Here is an 18,629-nt window from a genome sequence, read left to right on the forward strand (position 1 = left end):
GGAAAGAGCATAAGGAAGCCTGCACATGGATTCCTCCAGACTCTGCCCATGTGTTTTTCCTTCATCACCTGGCTGTGTATCCTCATTACATCACAGTAATAAATCTTAGCCATGAGTATAGCTATATGCTAAGTCCCTTGACTTTTAGCAAATCTTCTAGCAAATCTCTGAATATAGGGATGATCTGGGGTACTGACAACACAGAAAAAGTATGCAGCACTGTTTGTGATAACAAAAGAAAGAAAGATTATCATCAGAAGGGAATAAACTATTTTTTAAAAATGTAGTAGATACATATACATTAATGGAGAGAGATCTCCAAGCTGTAAGTTGAGTTAAAAAAATGAGCACATTCAAGGCCACAAAGCCAGTTTCATAAAACCAAAGAATGTATAAATAGACTGTCTCTTCTGATTAAAATGTAATAACACTAGAAATAAATAATAATGAGATAACTAAAAATACATAATAGGTTTGAAATTAACACACATAATCCTCAATAATTCACAGATTAAAGAAGAAATCTTTTGTAAAGTAGATTCTAAGATTTATTTTTTGATGTGGACCATTTTTTTTAAAGTCTATTGAATTTGTTATAATATTGCTTCTGTTTCATGTTTTGGTTTTGTGGCTGCAAGGCATGTGGGATCCTAGCTCCCTGACCAGGGATCAAATCCACACCCGCTGCATTGGAGGGCAAAATCTTAACCACTGGACCACCAGGGAAGTCCCTGTAAAGTAGATTCTAAGAAATAGCAGGAAAAACACGACATATCAAAACTTTTAGGCTGTTGCTAAAGCAGTATTTTGTAACCTAAAATTTATTCATTTAGAAGAAATATTAAAAATTATTGAGCTAGGCATTCTACTCCACAATATTTTTAAAAAGTAAATTTCAAGAAACTAAAGATAAAGGGTAGAAATTAATGAACAAAAAATAAAAATTACACTTGATAAAACCAAAATATGATTATTTGAAGAGATTAATATGATAGACAAACCTTTAGTAAGACTCATCAAGAATAAAAGAGAAAAAGCAAAAAAAACCCAACAAATTTAGATATAAAAAAGGTGACAAAACACAGATATAGTAGAGATTTTTAAAATTCATGAAAGTATTATGATGGAAGTACATTTAAAATTTAGATAAAAGGACAATTTTATTGAAAAATATAAGTTCTCAATATTGGCTTTTGAATAAATAGAAATTGCTTCTTGCCTTTTTGTTAAGAACAACTGTAGTATCTGTTCTTATCAGTTTAATAGAAAATGGCTAGATAATATATATCAATTAAAGAGTTTGAATAAGTAGTTTAAAATCTAACTTCAAAAAATATTAAGTTCACATGGTTTTAGAGACAGGATCTAATTATTCTTCAAGGAACACACGAGTCTTCTTTTATATAAATTAATTCATAGACTAGAAAAAGAGGGAGAACTCCCCAATTAATTTTATGAGGCAAGAACAGCCTTGATGAACTTGAAAAGAATAATATAATAAAGTAAAATTACAGAATAATTTTACTTATTTCCACAGAGATATGCTACATGAAATTTTAGCAAATTGAATCCAATAAAGTATAAAAGATGACCAAGTAGTACTCATCCCAGGAATTTAAGGACCAGAATTTTAGCACCAGAATCTATTAATGTAATTTGCATATTAACAGATTAAAGAGAAATACTATATTTCCAATTAGTTAAAATCCAGTGTCCATTCCTGATAAAAACAAGTAGTAAACGAATTAGAAAGGAACTGCCTTAAAATGTTGAAGGTTATCTACCCATAACCTACAGCAAATGTATTTAATAGTGACAATTTAGAAGCATTCTTTTGAGGTCAGTAACTATCAGTGTGTCTATTCAGCACTGTACTAGAAGTCCTAGTCAGCACACTGACAGAAGTAAAGGAAATAAAACCATAAGGATTGGAAAGAAAGAGTCATTATTTGTAGATACTATGATTGTCTACAGAGAAAATCCAACAAAATTTACAATCCATTAGAATTTAAAAGAGAGTTCAGCAAGCTTCCTGGATAAGGGGTAATATGCAAAAATCAGAATTTCTATACTTTAGCAACAAACAACTAGAAAAATATAAAAAGATATTGTTTAAAACAGCTATTAAAACAACAGAATAGGGCTTCCCTGGTGGCGCAGTGGTTGAGAGTCCGCCTAACGATGCAGGGGCTGCGGGTTTGTGCCCCGGTCCAGGAAGATCCCACATGCCGCGGAAGATCCCACATGCTGCAGAGCGGCTAGGCCCGTGAGCCATGGCCGCTGAGCCTACGCGTCCAGAGCCTGTACTCAGCAATGGGAGAGGCCACAACAGTGAGAGGCCCGCGTACCACAAAAACAAAACAAAACGAAAAACAACAGAATAAATCTAACCAAAGATGATTAAAACCTTTAGGAGAAAATCACAGACCTTTATTGAAGGACATAAAATATACACAGGGATATTTGTGTTTGTGAAAGAGAAGGCTGAATGCTATAAATATTAGGGGAGACTGCTTATTGTATTTCTTTCTTGGTGGAAATAGCTCTATGATGTGGCACTACTGACTCTCTCAGTCCCTTCACTCCTTCACTCGGGGAAGTAGAGCGACTTAATTGATAAATCTGGGAAGATTTTTTAATAAATTTATTTATTTTATTTATTTATTTTTGGCTGCATTGGGTCTTTGCTGCTGCACACAGGCTTTCTCTAGTTGTGGTGAGCCGGGGCTACCCTTCGTTGCAGTACGCAGGCTTCTCATTGCAGTGGCTTCTCTTGTTGTAGAGCACAGGCTCTAGGTACATGGGCTTCAGTAGTTGTGGCGCATGGACGTAGTTGCTCTGTGGCATGTGGGATCTTCCTGGACCAGGGCTCGAACCCATGTCCCCTGCCTTGGCAGGTGGATTCTTAACCACTGTGCCACCAGGGAAGTCCCAATCTGGGAAGATTAAACTGGGTATGTTTAGCTCCTGTTTTTCCTCTTGAGAAGGAGCTTATTGCCGGGAGAATGCCTTCTGCTCCTCCAGGAGAAACTCTCCTCCCATGTGGAAAGGCCTCAGTGAAGTATTTCCTGCTACTGGGTCATCCTGACTTACTTTTGGCATCTGTTAGCAGGCCCATTTGGCTTTCTCACTAAGCTAAGCAAAATATTCTCAGCTCTCTATCTGCCACTGTCATATTTCTCAATTCATTCAGATGTTAGGTAAGGATGCTACTTATTTGATCCCTTCAAAGACTCCAATGGGAAAGGTGGCAAATTTTTCCCAAAATTAATGTATAAATTCAGTGCAATTCCAATTAAAATATCAACAAGATTCTCATATAACCTGAGAAGCTGTTTACTGAAACTCATAGGAAGTGTAAAGGGCCAAGAATAGCCAAGACAGTGAAGAAAAAAAAAGAGAAGGTGGAAGACAAGGAAAATTAGAGGTGCTTACTCTACTGGACATCAAGACTTAATGTAAAACTTTAGTGATTAACACAGTGTAATGTTATAGGGATTGACACATAGGCCAGTGAATACAAAGTAGAACCAAGAAGTAGACCCTCTTGTATATGACAATGACAGTTTATATTGTAATCAGTTGGAAGAAGACGCTAGTCAATAAATTGTGCTTGGATAACTTTATGCATATGGAAACAGATAAAATTAAATCTTTTCTCACATTATATAAAAATAAATTATATACAACTATAAATTATATTTAAAATAAATTAACTAATAAATTAGAAAAATAACACACTCACTGGATTGCCATAAACTGTAAGCTCTCTGAGGGAAGAGATACCATGAAGTTTTTCCAGTTCTGCCATATCCTATTAAAAAATTAAGCAGTAAGTTATTATTTCGTTAGACCCAACATCTTTAAATATATGCTGATTTGAAGTAATTATATGTAAGTGCTGGATTGCAATGAGTTCATGATTGAATCATCTGAAGTGAGCTTGATTGACAATATTCTGTATTGTTGATTAAAGACATATCTGTGTACTATTGATTCCAGATACATGACTGGGTAAAGATGACATGCTAACATGGGAAATAGGCCATACAGCAGCCCTACTAGGAAAGACCATATTTTTTTCAGAAGACTTATGATCTATTCTAAAACTCAGATTATATTTGGTTAATTCCCAAGAGGATTGCCCTAGATGTGTAGAAACGGAGGTGAATCTAGTCTAAACAATTTCAAAGGTGCATATCAAACACAACCTTAACCATAAGGGAGCATGTCATATTGAATGGACTTAATACTGATATATTGGATGGTAATGTATATAGTTGAAAAACTATTTCTCTAGTTGAATGACTTGCCTTTGCTACTGGATGGGATTATTTATTATTATCTATTTAACATTGGTGAAAGTTTGCAAATACATTTTAGTTTCTGCAAAGTTATTTCTAAAATGCTATTGCTGACAAAATTTAGGCAACAAGATCAGCTTCAGGTTGTTGCTAGTTCATAGTAATAAAACAAAGTTATTGATATGCTCCTCTTCTTATTTGGAATGACTAGTGGGTTTAGCCACTTCATCTAGTAACTATAAAAATTTTTAGACCTATTTTAGATCACTTGGAAGTGGAATTTGAGAAGCCATAGGAATGCCCCAGACCCTGTATATCCTTGAAATTATTAGTAAAGCTTGATACTGGGTAAGGTCTCAGATTCAAGTAAGTCTGATTTGACATATTCTTTGTGTTAGCTCAGTTGCTATCACTGGAAAGAGTTCCTATAGGATAGCAATTATCCTAATTTAGATTTCTTCTGGATAAAGCTTTGGAAGAACCATTGCCAGTTTTGGCAGGCTTTTTCTCAGATGAGTGTTGTTTGACCCTTGATGTGTGAGTTGTATGTAATTTTCTCTGTATATATATTTCCTAGTTGCTGTGTAGAAAGGGGCACTGATCATGATTTCCTTGTAGCCTTGAACAGGCTTTTATATCACTCCAGAAAAGGCTTCCTGAACTCCAGCAAGAAGAGCCACTAACAAATATTGATCGTGTATCTACTATGTACCAGACGCTTTGCTATATACTAATACAAATGTGGGCAAGAAAGACATGGTCCCTGCCCTTGCAGGGCAGTATACAGTTCAGTTTGTCTTCAAGATTGTCTTAGAGGTATGGGCAGAAATATCAAAATTGGTAAAAGGAGGGCTAACCTATCATCAGCAAAACACTGAGAGAAATGTTAGAAGAAACACCTTCAACCCTCTTATCTGCATACTATCTCAGAAGAGAGTTTGGGCAGGCTCAGTTGGGGCAGTGGCCTAATGGAAATAGGCTGAATTATGAGCAGGTGAAACAAATGCAGGATGCTAGCTTAGGAAGCCTTGAGTGGGGAAAGATGGATTATTAAAGCCAAGTCGAAGTCCATTATCAGGAGTTGCTTCAAATGTCAGGTAGACCAAGTACATATGTTAAGTTTAAAGGGGCAGAGGGAGTCTGGGATTGAGATGCACAAATAGCTTGGACCAAGAGAAGTCAGGAACAAAAAATATCTCTTAGAGGATCTGCAGGTAGATACATGTGGGTTGGTTGGGTTTATAAGTCTAGCAGCAGGGTGACCATTTCTGCATCCCAGAGTATTTACATGTCATATAAGTGATAAATAACACACTAGCAAAATTTTCATTGGTGTGCTTGGAAGCTTTATATTCAAAGGAGTTAAGTCTTTTAAATCTCATAAATAATGTTACCTGGATTTTATTATATCCTAGGAAGAGTTTCTCTAGTTTTACCAAAGGTTGTAATTTGCTCAGCTCTCGTAGTCTGTTTTCCTCTAGGTGAAGTGCCAACAGAGAGCTTGGTTTGGCAAAGGCACTATCATTAAAGGCTCTGATGCGGTTATGGTCCACTACCAATTCCTGAAGGAATTCTAAGTTGTCAAGCCCTTCAATTTGACTAATTTCATTCCCTGAAAAAGATAACTCATGATATGACAAGTGAGCCCAAACTGAATAAAAGTTATCTTCATTTAAATATTTCTTTATCAAATGATTCCTTAAGAAGTGAAGTATTAAAAAGAACACATTTCCAAGGAGAAACAGAAATGTAATTTACAGGAAGGTAGCATCATCATCAAATAATATTTGGCAAAATTTCTCCTTTAATATATGATGTACAAAATGTACTGAATTGACCCAATCTGTCTGTTCAACAGCTAAGTGCTAAAATAGTTGATACTGATAAAAGTAGATGTATAAAAGTGCTGCAGAAGATATGCTTCCTAGCTCATACAGCTCAATAACAAAAAAAGAACCCAATCAAAAAATGGGCAGAGGATCTAAATAGACATTTCTCCAAAGAAGACATACAGATGGCTGAAGCATATGAAAAGATGCTCAACATTGCTAATTATTAGAGAAATGCAAATCAAAACTACAATGAGGTACCACCTCACACTGGTCAGAATGGCCGTCATTAAAAAGTCTATAGACACTTAGGTTGCTTCTATGTCCTGGCTATTGTAAATAGTGCTGCAATGAACATTGTTGTACATGACTCTTTTTGAGTTATGGTTTTCTCAGGGTATATGCCCAGTAGTGGGATTGCTGGGTTGTATGGTAGTTCTATTTTTAGTTTTTCAAGGAACCTCCATACTGTTGAGTTATTTGTAGTGAGGTGGACAGACCTAGAATCTGTCATACAGAGTGAAGTAAGTCAGAAAGAGAAAAACAAATACCGTATGCTCACACATATATATGGAATCTTAAAAAAAAAAAAAGGTTCTGAAGAACCTAGGGGCAGGACAGGAATAAAGACGCAGACGTAGAGAGTGGACTTAACGACTTGGGGAAGGGGAAGGGTAAGCTGGGATGAAGTGAGAGTGGCATGGACATATATACACTACCAAATGTAAAACAGATAGCTAGTGGGAAGCAGCCGCATAGCACAGGGAGATCAGCTTGGTGCTCTGTGACCACCTAGAGGGGTGGGATAGGGAGGGTTGGGAGGGAGACGCAAGAGGGAGGAAATATGGGGATATATGTATATGTATAGCTGATTCACTTTGTTATACAGCAGTAACTAAAACAACAATGTAAAGCAATTATACCCCAATAAAGATGTTAAAAAAAACGTCTATAAATAATAGATGCTGGAGAGGTTGTGGAGAAAAGGGAACCCTCCTACACTGTTGGTGGGAATGTAAATTGGTGCAGCCACTAGGCAAAACAATATGGAGGTGCCTGAAAAAACTAAAAATAGAGTTGCCATATGATCCAGCAATCCTACTCCTGGGCATATATCTGGAGAAAACCATAATTCAAAAAGATGCATGCACCCCAATGTTCATTGCAGCACTATTTACAATATCCAAGACATGGAAGCAACCTAAATGTCCATCAACAGATAAATGGATAAAGAAGATATGGTACATAGATACAATGGAATGTTACTCAGCCATAAAAAGGAATGAGATAATGCCATTTGCAGCTACACGGAGGACGGACCTAGAGATTATCATACTAACCGAAATAAGTCAGAAACAGAAAGACAAATACCATATGATATCACTTAAATGTGGAATCTAAAATATGACACAAATGAACCCATCCACAAAACAGAAACAGACTTACAGACAGAGAACAGACTTGTGGTTGCCAAGAGGGAGAGGTGGTGGGGGAAATATGTACTGGAGTTTGGGACTAGCAGATGCAAACTTATATATAGAATGGATAAACAACAAGAGCCTACTGTGTAGCACAGAGAATTATATTCAATATCCTGTAATAAGTCATAATGGAAAAGAATATGAAAAAGACTATATATATGTATAACTGAATCACTTTGATGTCCACCAGAAACTAACACAGCATTGTAAATCAACTATAATTTAATTTTAAAAACAAACAAACAAAAACAGCTTAAAAAAAAAGACCCAAATGCACCAGGAAGTAGTTAGAAAAGCAAAAAAAAAAAAGGTACACTTCCTGAGTATACTGGGTTATTCTAATAGGTATTCAAATAGGTATATCTAATTATTTATTAAAATAAACTAATTTGTTGTAATGTTAGGTTGGAAGAATATACCTTAATTATGCTGTTATTTCTTTCTCAGCATATTTTTGCACTGCAACTACATTAAAAAATTAAGAATTTATTAACGTTAATTAAAACCTCAATCCTTTCATTATAACCTATGATTTCTCTCAGCTGTAGCAATCAATAGTTTTATAAGTATGAATGATAACTTATATAAGAAGAGAAGCTTTGAGTTGACCAAATGCTTTTATGTGTGTTTTCTATTAGATTCTTAAAATAGGACAGGGAAAATTTTATCCTTTTTTTTTTTTTTTTTTTTTTTTTTTTGCGGTATGCAGGCCTCTCACTGTTGTGGCCTCTCCCGTTGCGGAGCACAGGCTCCGGCCACGCAGGCTCAGCGGTCATGGCTCACGGGCCCAGCCGCTTCACGGCATGTGGGATCTTCCCAGACCAGGGCACGAACCCGTGTCCCCTAGCATTGGCAGGCGGACTCTGAACCACTGCGCCACCAGGGAAGCCTATCCTTTTTTAATGATCAGAAAACAGGGTCAGAGAAACTGTCTTGCTCAATGGCATAAAAGTGGCAACACCAGGCCTACCCTAGACCTTTTACAATGCTGCTTCTGTGCCATTCTATCTTTCATCCACTATTTATCCTCTTTGTTACTGGACTGAATTGTGTCCCCCCCAATTAATATGTGGAAGTCTTAACCCCTAGCCCCTCAGAACATGGCTGTATTTCGGTCTTTAAAGAGGTAACTAACGTTAAATGAGGTCATTGGGTGATCACTAATCCAATATCACTGGTGTCCTTATGTGAAGAGGAGATTAGGACACAGAGGGGAGACCATGTGAAGATACAGAATACAATTATAAGCCAAGAAGACAGGCCCTCAGAAGTGACCAACCCTGCTGATATCTTGATCTTGGACTTCTGGCCTCCAGAACTGTGAGGAAATAAATTTTTGTTTAAGCCACCCAGGCTGTGGTACTTTGTTATGGCAGTCCTAGCAAACTAATATATTACTCAACATGTGATCCCACTTTCTTGGAATTCTTCTCTTTGTAATTTAACATATTTAATCAAACTTAAGATGCCAACAATTGTTAAGATATGTCAATATTTCATGTATACTAAGGAAAAAAAACATGGCTAGTTAAACTATGTTATGCCATCAATTAAGATACAACCTGATTTCAAGACACGTTAAAATATAAAAAGTGGGTGTCTCACAATTGATGAAATATGAGAAAGTTACCTTATTTTGTTTTATTCCTTAGAGAAATTGATAACATCATAACCTTCAATAAAATTGCTCACAGAATTAAATCACAGACTTTGAAACATTACCAGTGCCTTACTTAAGAATGAAAAAAAGACTACTCAAGTCAGACTGAGAAAAATGACTCAGTTGTGTTAATATATTACTTTCATGAAATCATGTATTTGGACGGTCACTTTTAATAAAGTCCAGTGGTATAAAAATCACATGACATAGCTTTAAGTGCTGAATAATGTCTACAGTAGCATATTTTTGGCTATTTTTCATTTTAGAATGCTCACTAAACATATTTAAGAAAGAAAACTCCAAAACAACAGTGCTAAATGTGATTTCAGGGATCTTATATTTAACTAGCAGAATTCGCCATTGTTAGAAAACTCCCACTTATTTATTTACTTCTAAATTTAAAAAAATTTTTTTACTCATGAGGTATTATTTATTTCCCTTCTTAACAGTTCATTTTTCTTTAATATCTTTATTGGAGTATAATTGCTTTACAATATTGTGTTAGTTGCTGCTGTACAACAAAGTGAATCAGATATATGTATACATATATCCCCATAACCCCTCCCTCTCGCACCTCCCTCCCACCCTCCTTCTCCCACCCCTCTAGGTGGTCACAAAGCACCATGCTGATCACCCTGTGCAATGCAGCTGCTTCCCACTAGCTAGCTATTTTACATTTGGTAGTGTATATATGTCAGTGCTACTCTCTCACTACGTCCCAGTTTACCCTTCCCCCTCCCCACGTTCTCAAGTCCATTCTCTACATCTGCGTCATCTACATCTTTATTCCTGTCCTGCCCCTTGGTTCATCAGACCATTTTTTCTTTTTTTTTTTTTTTAGATTCCATATTTATGTGTTAGCATACGGTATTTGCTTTTCTTTTTCTGACTTACTACACTCTGTATGACAGAGTCTAGGTCCATCCACCTCACTACAAATAGCTCAATTTTGTTTCTTTTTATGTCTGAGTAATATTCTATTGTATATATGTGCCACATCATCTTTATCCATTCATCTGTTGATGGATACTTAGGTTACTTCCATGTTCTGGCTATTGTAAATGTGTTGCAATGAACATTCTGGTACATGACTCTTTCTGAATTATGGTTTTCTAGGGTATATGCCCATAGTGGTATTGCTGGGTCATATGGTAGTTCTATTTTTAGTTTTTTAAGGAACCTCCATACAGTTCTCCATAGTGGCTGTATCAATTTACATTCCCACCAACAGTGCAAGAGGGTTCCCTTTTCTCCACACCCTCTCCAGCATTTATTGTTTGTAGATTTTTTGATGATGTCCATTCTGACCAGTGTGAGGTGATACCTCATTGTAGTTTTGATTTGCATTTCTCTAATGATTAGTGATGGTGAGCATCCTTTCATGTGTTTGTTGGCAATCTATATATCTTCTTTGGAGAAATGTCTGTTTAGATCTTCTGCCCATTTTTGGATTGGGTTGTTTGTTCTTTTGATACTGAGCTGCATGAACTGTTTATATATTTTGGAGATTAATCCTTTGTCTATTGATTCATTTGCAAATATTTTCTCCTATTCTGAGGGTTGTCTTTTCATCTTGTTTATGGTTTCCTTTGCTGTGCAAAAGCTTTTAAGTTTCATTAGGTCCCATTTGTTTATTTTTGTTTTTATTTCAAAACAAAAACGGTGGGTCAAAAAGGATCTTGCTGTGGTTTATGTCAAAGAGTGTTCTTCCTATGTTTTCCTCTATGAGTTTTATAGTGTCTAGCCTTACATTTAGGTCTCTAATCCATTTTGATTTTATTTTTGTGTATGGTGTTAGGAAGTGTTCTAATTTCATTCTTTTACTTACAGCTGTCCAGTTTTCCCAGCACCACTTATTGAACAGGCTGTCTTTTCTCCATTTTATATTCTTGCCTCCTTTTTCAAAGATAAGGTGACCATATGTGCATGGGTTTATCTCTGGGCTTTCCATCCTGTTCCATTGATCTATACTTCTGTTTTTGTGCCAGTACCATACTGTCTTTATTACCGTAGCTTTGTAGTATAGGCTGAAGTCAGGGAGCCTGATTCCTCCAGCTCCATTTTTCTTTTTCAAGATTGCTTTGGCTATTTGGGGTCTTTCCACACAAATTGTGAAATTTTTTGTTCCAGTACTGTGAAAAATGCCCTTGGTAGTTTGATAGGGTTTGCAATGAATCTGTAAATAGCTTTGGGTAGTATAGTCATTTTCACAATGTTGATTCTTCCAATCCAAAACATGGTATATCTCTCCACCTGTTGGTATCATCTTTAATATCTTTCATCAGTGTCTTATACTTTTCTGCATACAGGTCTTTTGTCTCCTTAGGTAGGTTTATTCCTAGGCATTTTATTCTTTTTGTTGCAGTGGTAAATGGGAGTGTTTCCGTAATTTCTCTTTCATATTTTTCAACATTAGTGTACAGGAATGCAAGAGATTTCTGTGCATTAATTTTGTATCCTGCTACTTAACCAGATTCACTGATTAGCTTTACTAGTTTTCTGGTAGCATCTTTAGGATTCTCTATGTAAAGTATCATGTCATCTGCAAACAGTGACAGCTTTACTTCTTCTTCTCTGATTTGGATTCCTTTTATTTCTTTTTCTTCTCTGATTGCTGTGGCTAAAACTTCCAAAACTACGTTGAATAATAGTGGTGAGAGTGGGATCCTTGTCTTGTTCCTGATTTTAGAGGAAATGGTTTCAGTTTTTCACCATTGATGATGATGTTGGCTGTGGGTTTGTCATATATGGCCTTTATTATGTTGAGGTAAGTTCCCTCTATGCCTGCTTTCTGGAGATTTTTTTATCACAAATGGGTGTTGAATTTTGTTGGAAGCTTTTTCTACAGCTATGGAGATGATCATATGGTTTTTATCCTTCAGTTTGTTAATATGGGGTATCACATTGATTGATTTGCGTATATTGAAGAATCCTTGCATCCCTGGGATACACCCCCACTTGTTCATGGTGTATGATCCTTTTAATGTGCTGTTGGATTCTGTTTGCTAGTATTTTGTTGAGGATTTTTGCATCTATGTTCATGAGTGATATTGGTCTTTAGTTTTCTTTTTTGTGACATCTTTGTCTGATTTTGGCATCAGGGTGACAGTGACCTTGTAGAATGAGTTTGGGAGCATTCCTTCCTCTGCTATATTTTGGAAGAGTTTGAGAAGGATAGGTGTTAGCTTTTCTCCAAATGTTTGATAGAATTCGCCTGTGAACCAGTCTGATCCTGAGCTTTATGTTTGTTGGAAGATTTTTAATCACAGTTTCAATTTCAGTACTTGTGGTTGGTCTGCTTATATTTTCTATTTCTTCCTGGTTCAGTCTCAGAAGGTTGTGCTTTTCTAAGAATTTGTCCCTTTCTTCCAGGTTGTCCATTTTTTTGGCATACAGTTTCGTGTAGTAATCCCTCATGATCCTTTGTATTTCTGCAGTGTCAGTTGTTACTTCTCCTTTTTCATTTCTAATTCTGTTGATTTGAGTCTTCTCCCTTTTTTTTCTTGAGGAGTCTGGCTAATGGTTTATCAATTCAGTTTATCTTCTAAAAGAACCAACTTTTAGTTTTATTGATCTTTGCTATTGTGTCCTTCACTTCTTTTTCATTCATTTCTGACCTTATCTTTATGATTTCTTTCCTTCTGCTAACTTTGGGGTTTTTTGGTTCTTCTTCCTCTAATTGCTTTAGGTGTAAGGTTAAGTTGTTTATTTGAGATTTTTCTTGTTTCTTGAAGTAGGATTGTATTGCTATAAACTTCCCTCTTAGACCTGCTTTTGATGCATCCCATAGGTTTTGGGTTGTTGTGTTTTCATTGTCATTTGTTTCTAGGTATTTTTTGATTTCCTCTTTGATTTCTTCAGTGATCTCTTCATTATTTGGTAGTGTATTGTTTAGCCTCCATGTGTTTGTATTTTTTACATTTTCTTTCCTGTAATTGATATCTAATCTTATAGCGTTGTGGTGGAGATGATACGATTTCAATTTTCTTAAATTTGCCAAGGCTTGATTTGTGGCCCAAGATATGATCTATCCTGGCGAATGTTCCATGAGCACTTGAGAAGAAAGTGTATTCTGTCATTTTTGGATGGAATGTCCTATAAATATCAATTAAGTTCATCTTGTCTAATGTGTCATTTAAAGCTTGTGTTTCCTTATTTATTTTCATTTTGGATGATCTGTCCATTCGTGAAAGTGGGGTGTTAAAGTCCCCTACTATGATTTTGTTACTGTTGATGGCCCCTTTTATGGCTGTTAGCATTTGCCTTATGTATTGAGGTGCTCCTATATTGGGTGCATAAATATTTACAATTGTTATATCTTCTTGTTGGATTGATCCTTAGATCATTATGTAGTGTCCTTGTCTCTTGTAATAGTCTTTATTTTAAAGTCTATTTTGTCTGATATGAGAATTGCTACTCCAGCTTTCTTTTGATTTCCATTTGCATGGAATATCTTTTTCCATCCCCTCACTTTCAGTCTGTATGTGTCCCTAGGTCTGAAGTGGGTGTCTTGTAGACAGCATATATATGGGTCTTGTTTTTGTATCCATTCAGCCAGTCTATGTCTTTTGGTTGGAGCATTCAATCCATTTACATTTAAGATTATTATCAGTATATATGTTCCTATTCCCATTTGCTTAATTGTTTTGGGTTTGTTACTGTAGGTCTTTTCCTTCTCTTGTGTCTCCTGCCTATAGAAGTTCCTTAGGCATTTGTTGTAAAGCTGGTTTGGTAGTGCTGAATTCTCTTCACTTTTGCTTGTCTGTAAAGGTTTTAATTTCTCCATTGAATCTGAATGAGATCCTTGCTGGGTAGAGTAATCTTGGTTGTAGGTTTTTCCCTTTCATCACTTTAAACATGTCCCTTCTGGCTTGCATAGTTTCTGCTGAAAGATCAGCTGTTAACCTTATGGGGATTCCCTTGTATGTTATTTGTTGTTTTTCCCATGCTGCTTTTAATATTTTTTATTTGTATTTAATTTTTGATAGTTTGATTAGTATGTGTCTTGGTGTGTTTCCCCTTGGATTTATCCTGTATGGGACTCTCTGCAACTTCCTGGACTTGATTGACTATTTCCTTTCCCATGTTAGGGAAGTTTTCAACTAAAATCTCTTCAATTATTTTCTCAGACCCTTTTTTCTCTTCTTCTTCTGGGACCCCTATAATTCAAATGTTGGTGTGTTTAATGTTGTCCCTGAGGTCTCTGAGACTGTCCTCAATTCTTCTCATTCTTTTTTGCTTATTCTGCTCTGCGGTGGTTATTTCCATTATTTTATCTTCCCGGTCACTTATCCGTTCTTATCTTCCAGGTCACTTATCCGACAGACAAATTTCTGTCTTCCCATTTAGCTTAACTCTGTGTTTGGGGTCTCCTTTTCACAGGATGCAGGTTTGTAATTCCTGTTGTTTTGTTGTCTGCCCTCTGTGGGTAAGGTTGGTTCAGTGGCTTGTGTAGGCTTCCTGGTGGAGGGCACTTGTGCCTGGGTTCTGGTGGGTTGGGGTGGCTCTTGTCTTTCTGGTGGGCAGGGCTGCATCTGGTGGTGTGTTTTTGGGGTGTCTGTGCATTTAGTATGATTTTAGGTAGCCTCTCTGCTAATCCGTGGGATTGTGTTCCTGTCTTGCTTTGGCATGGGGTGTCCAGCACTGGAGCTTGCTAGCCATTGGGTGGAGCTAGGTCTTAGTGTTGAGACAGAGATCTCTGGGAGAGTTCTTGCCAATTGTTATTACTTGGGGCTGGGAGGTCTATTGTGGTCCAATGTCCTTAACTCGGCTCTCCCACCCCAGATGCTCAGGCCTGATATCAGGCCGGAGCATCAAGACCCTGTCAGCCACATGGCTCGGAAGAAAAGGGAGAAAAAAAGAAAGAAAAAGTTAAATTAAACTAAAATTTAAAAACTTTTAAAAAATTATTAAAATAAAAAAATTAAAAAGTAATTAAAAAAAAAAAGAGAGCAACCAAACCAATAAACAAATCCACCAATGATAACAAGCGCTAAAAACTATACTAAGCATAAAAATCAGAAACAAGTCAGTCTCAGACAGCAAACCTGAAGTCTACAATTTACCGTCTTCACCAGTGAAGGGGCTTCCTATTGTGTGGAACCTTTTCCTCCTTCATAGCTCCCTCCCAGAGGTGGAAGTCCTGTCCCTATTCTTTTGTCTCTGTTTTTACTTTTTTCTTTTGTTCCACCCAGATACGTAGGGATTTCTTGCCCTTGGGAAGTCTGAGGTCTTCTGCCAACGTTCAGTAGGTGTTCTGTAGGAGTGTTCCACATGCAGATGTATTTTTGATGTATTTGTGAGGAGAAGGTGATCTCCACATCCTACTCCTCTGCCATCTTGATGGTCTCCCAACTCCCACTTATTTAACTAGATAGTTACATTTTAGATAAATTTGACCCTTAACCCTTAAGATTCTAACTTGCTTCCCTACAGCCCTGCCCTGCCCTTTCCCTAAAGACTGTACCTTTCCCACCATCTTGCAAACTTAACACAACATGTGAAATGTAAGTTCATTAACTCTCTGGTAGACCATGGCATGGCCTCATCTTATCACTGCCTACATTTGTGTACTTCTCTACAACTTTTGCCCTCTTCCCTCTTTAGACTGACCTTAGAATTATCTCCTCCTGTTCAGTATATTTAACCTAACTCACCTCTTTACAAACCTTTAAAATATGCTTATAATTTCACTAGCTACCTTCTGATCTCTTACCTTCTTTTCAGGGACAAGTTCCTTGAGCATCCAAACTCTGTTTGTTGTCTTTACTGCCTATCCAACCACTTCCCTCTATATTGTTTTCACTTTGGTTTTTGCTCTTCCCACACTTCCAAATCTGATACTCTGAAGGTTACTAATGGTCTCCTTTTTTGTTGAATCCAATTGTGTACATCCAGTATTTTTTTCATAGGCCTCATTCTTTTTATCATTTGACTTTAGGTCAATCACACTCTTTTCTCCTGACATTTAGAGTTTGTATTTCTTGGTTTTCTTTCAAAATTTTGTGAATGTCTCCTTTTCTGGTGCTTATTCCACACCATACTGGGTGTGGGGTGTGGAAGGGAATTGCTGAGAGGTAGTAGGTTTGTCTCCACATCTCTTTTTGGCTTTTCATTCTTTCTCTATACTTATTTCCTAAGTAAGCACATATGCTATGACTTTACCTGCTACCTCCACTGGGATAATTCTAAAATATACATCTCCAGTTCTGACCTGTGGTGCAGTACTACAACTTGAAAAAGTTTCCATTTTAATGTCTCAAAGTTGTCACAACACTAACTAAACTTTCCCTAGCTTTAGTACCTCATTTTGCCCAATCTCTTAATGAAAGCGTGCAAACATCTTGAACTATTTTTCTTTCCTTGTATATCTAGTCATTAAGTACTAATATTTACTTCTTTTAAACTGCATTTTGGACTCACCCTTTCCACTGACACCACTCTAGCCCCATTATGTCATTCATGCTGCATAGAAAATGCCATGTGTTTTGGTGTCAGAGCTAGAATGCAATATTCTATAGCTCTAGAATATCACATTTACATTATTTATATAAATAACCCAAGATAAACCCATTAGTGATTACTAAAATATTTTTGTCAATGAATCTGTTTTAATGTTGATGCTTATATTTGCTTTCAAAACAGGATGATAATCAAATCAGTTTTTAATAATAAAGACTTACACATGAACAGTGTTGCTACTCACCCTGAAGAAAGAGGAATTTTAAATTTCTTAGTCTGTTAAGCTGTAGCTGAATGAGATTACAAATTCCGTTGTAGCCCAAATGAAGAACTTCTAAACTGTGCATTATTGGAGGCAAATTTTCACTGCTCATTGTATCTCTGAAACACACATGTAAGTTTGAGCCCATAAACTTAATTTCAAACCAGCTGTTTGTATAAACATGAAAAGACAGTTTAGTATGTACTTACTATAAATTGAAGTTTAAAAAGAAAAAGAATGAATTTACTAATAAATCACACTATAATATTCTGTCTTCATAATTTATATAATAATCACGTTTTCTTCTTTAAAAACAGTTTTATATGCTAAATAACAAAGAAATACAGAAAGAGTTACTTGAAATAAAAAGCAAGAGCCAGTGCAATCAGGCAAGAAAAAGAAAAAAACAAATGTATTCAGATTGGAAAGGAATTAGTAAAACTGTCCTTATTCTCAGATGACAGGGTCTTATATTTAGAAAATCCTTAGGAATCCACCAAAAAACTATTATTGCACCAATAAATGAGTTCAGCAAGATTACAGGGTAAAAAATTAATATACAAAAATCAACTGAATTTCTATACCTCTTCAATAAACTGAGAATGAAATTAAGACTTCTATTCACAATAGTACAAAAAAGGATAAAATACTTGACAAAAAATTAACAAAAGGAGTACAAAATGTATACACAGAAGACTACAAAACATTGCTGAGATAAAGTAAAGATCTAAATAAATGGAGAAATATTCTGTGTTCACAGATTAGAAGACTCACTATTACTACTAAGATGGTAGTTGTCCCAAAATTGATCAATAGATTCAATGCAATCTCTATCTAAAGTCCAGCAGGTTTTCTTTCTTTCTTTTTTTCTCCAGAAAATAACCATCTCATCGTAACAGTTATAAGGAAATGCAAATAACCCAGAATATCCAAAACAATCTTTAAAAGTAACAAGGTTGGAGGGCTTACATGTCCTGATTTCAAAACTTATAAAGCTGCAGTAATCAAACCAGTCTGGAACTGGCAAAAGGATAGACACCTAGATCAATGGAATAGAATTAAGAGTCCAGAAACAAACTTTTATATTTATGGTCAATTGCTTTTCAACAAAGGTACCAAGGCAACTCAGTGGGGGAAAGGATAGTATATTAAGCAAATGGTGCTGGGACAAATGAATATACACGTGCAAAAAGATGGCTATAGCCCTCACATTTTACCTCACAACATGTACAAAAATAAACTCAAAATGGATCATAGTCCAAATGTAAGAGGAAAAAAAATTTTTTTGAAGAAAACATATGAGAAAATCTTTGTGAACTTAGGTTAGGCAAAGAGTTCTTAGGTACAACAACAAAATCATAATCTGTAAGAGAAAAAGTTGATAAATTGGACTTTATCAAAATTAAAATTCTTTTAAAAGACACCGTTTAAGAAAATAAAAAGACAAGCCACACATTGAGAGAAAATACTTGTAAATCATTTATTTGATAAAGGGCTTGTATCCAGAATATTTAAAGAACTCAATAATAAAAAACCAAACAACATAACTGAAAAATAAGCAAAAGATTTAAACAGTCACAAATAAGATATAATAATGGCTAATGGGGGCTTCCCTGGTGGCACAGTGGTTGA

General features: G+C 36.0%; 1 protein-coding gene across 1 annotated transcript in view; it reads right to left on the reverse strand.

Annotated features, from left to right (window-relative positions):
• LRRC9 (leucine rich repeat containing 9) overlaps positions 1 to 18,629 on the reverse strand; it is a 96,871-nt gene that overhangs the window by 8,215 nt on the left and 70,027 nt on the right. Inside the window, exons 26-28 of the mRNA XM_007466054.1 lie at positions 16,980 to 17,116; positions 5,699 to 5,916; positions 3,746 to 3,814 (exon numbers count right to left, since the gene is read on the reverse strand). Of these exons, the coding sequence (XP_007466116.1) occupies positions 3,746 to 3,814; positions 5,699 to 5,916; positions 16,980 to 17,116 (424 nt within the window). The remainder of the gene's footprint in view (positions 1 to 3,745; positions 3,815 to 5,698; positions 5,917 to 16,979; positions 17,117 to 18,629) is intronic.

This window comes from Lipotes vexillifer, unplaced genomic scaffold (genome assembly GCF_000442215.2).
Source record: "Lipotes vexillifer unplaced genomic scaffold, Lipotes_vexillifer_v1.1 scaffold25, whole genome shotgun sequence".
Taxonomy (NCBI): Eukaryota; Metazoa; Chordata; class Mammalia; order Artiodactyla; family Lipotidae; genus Lipotes; species Lipotes vexillifer.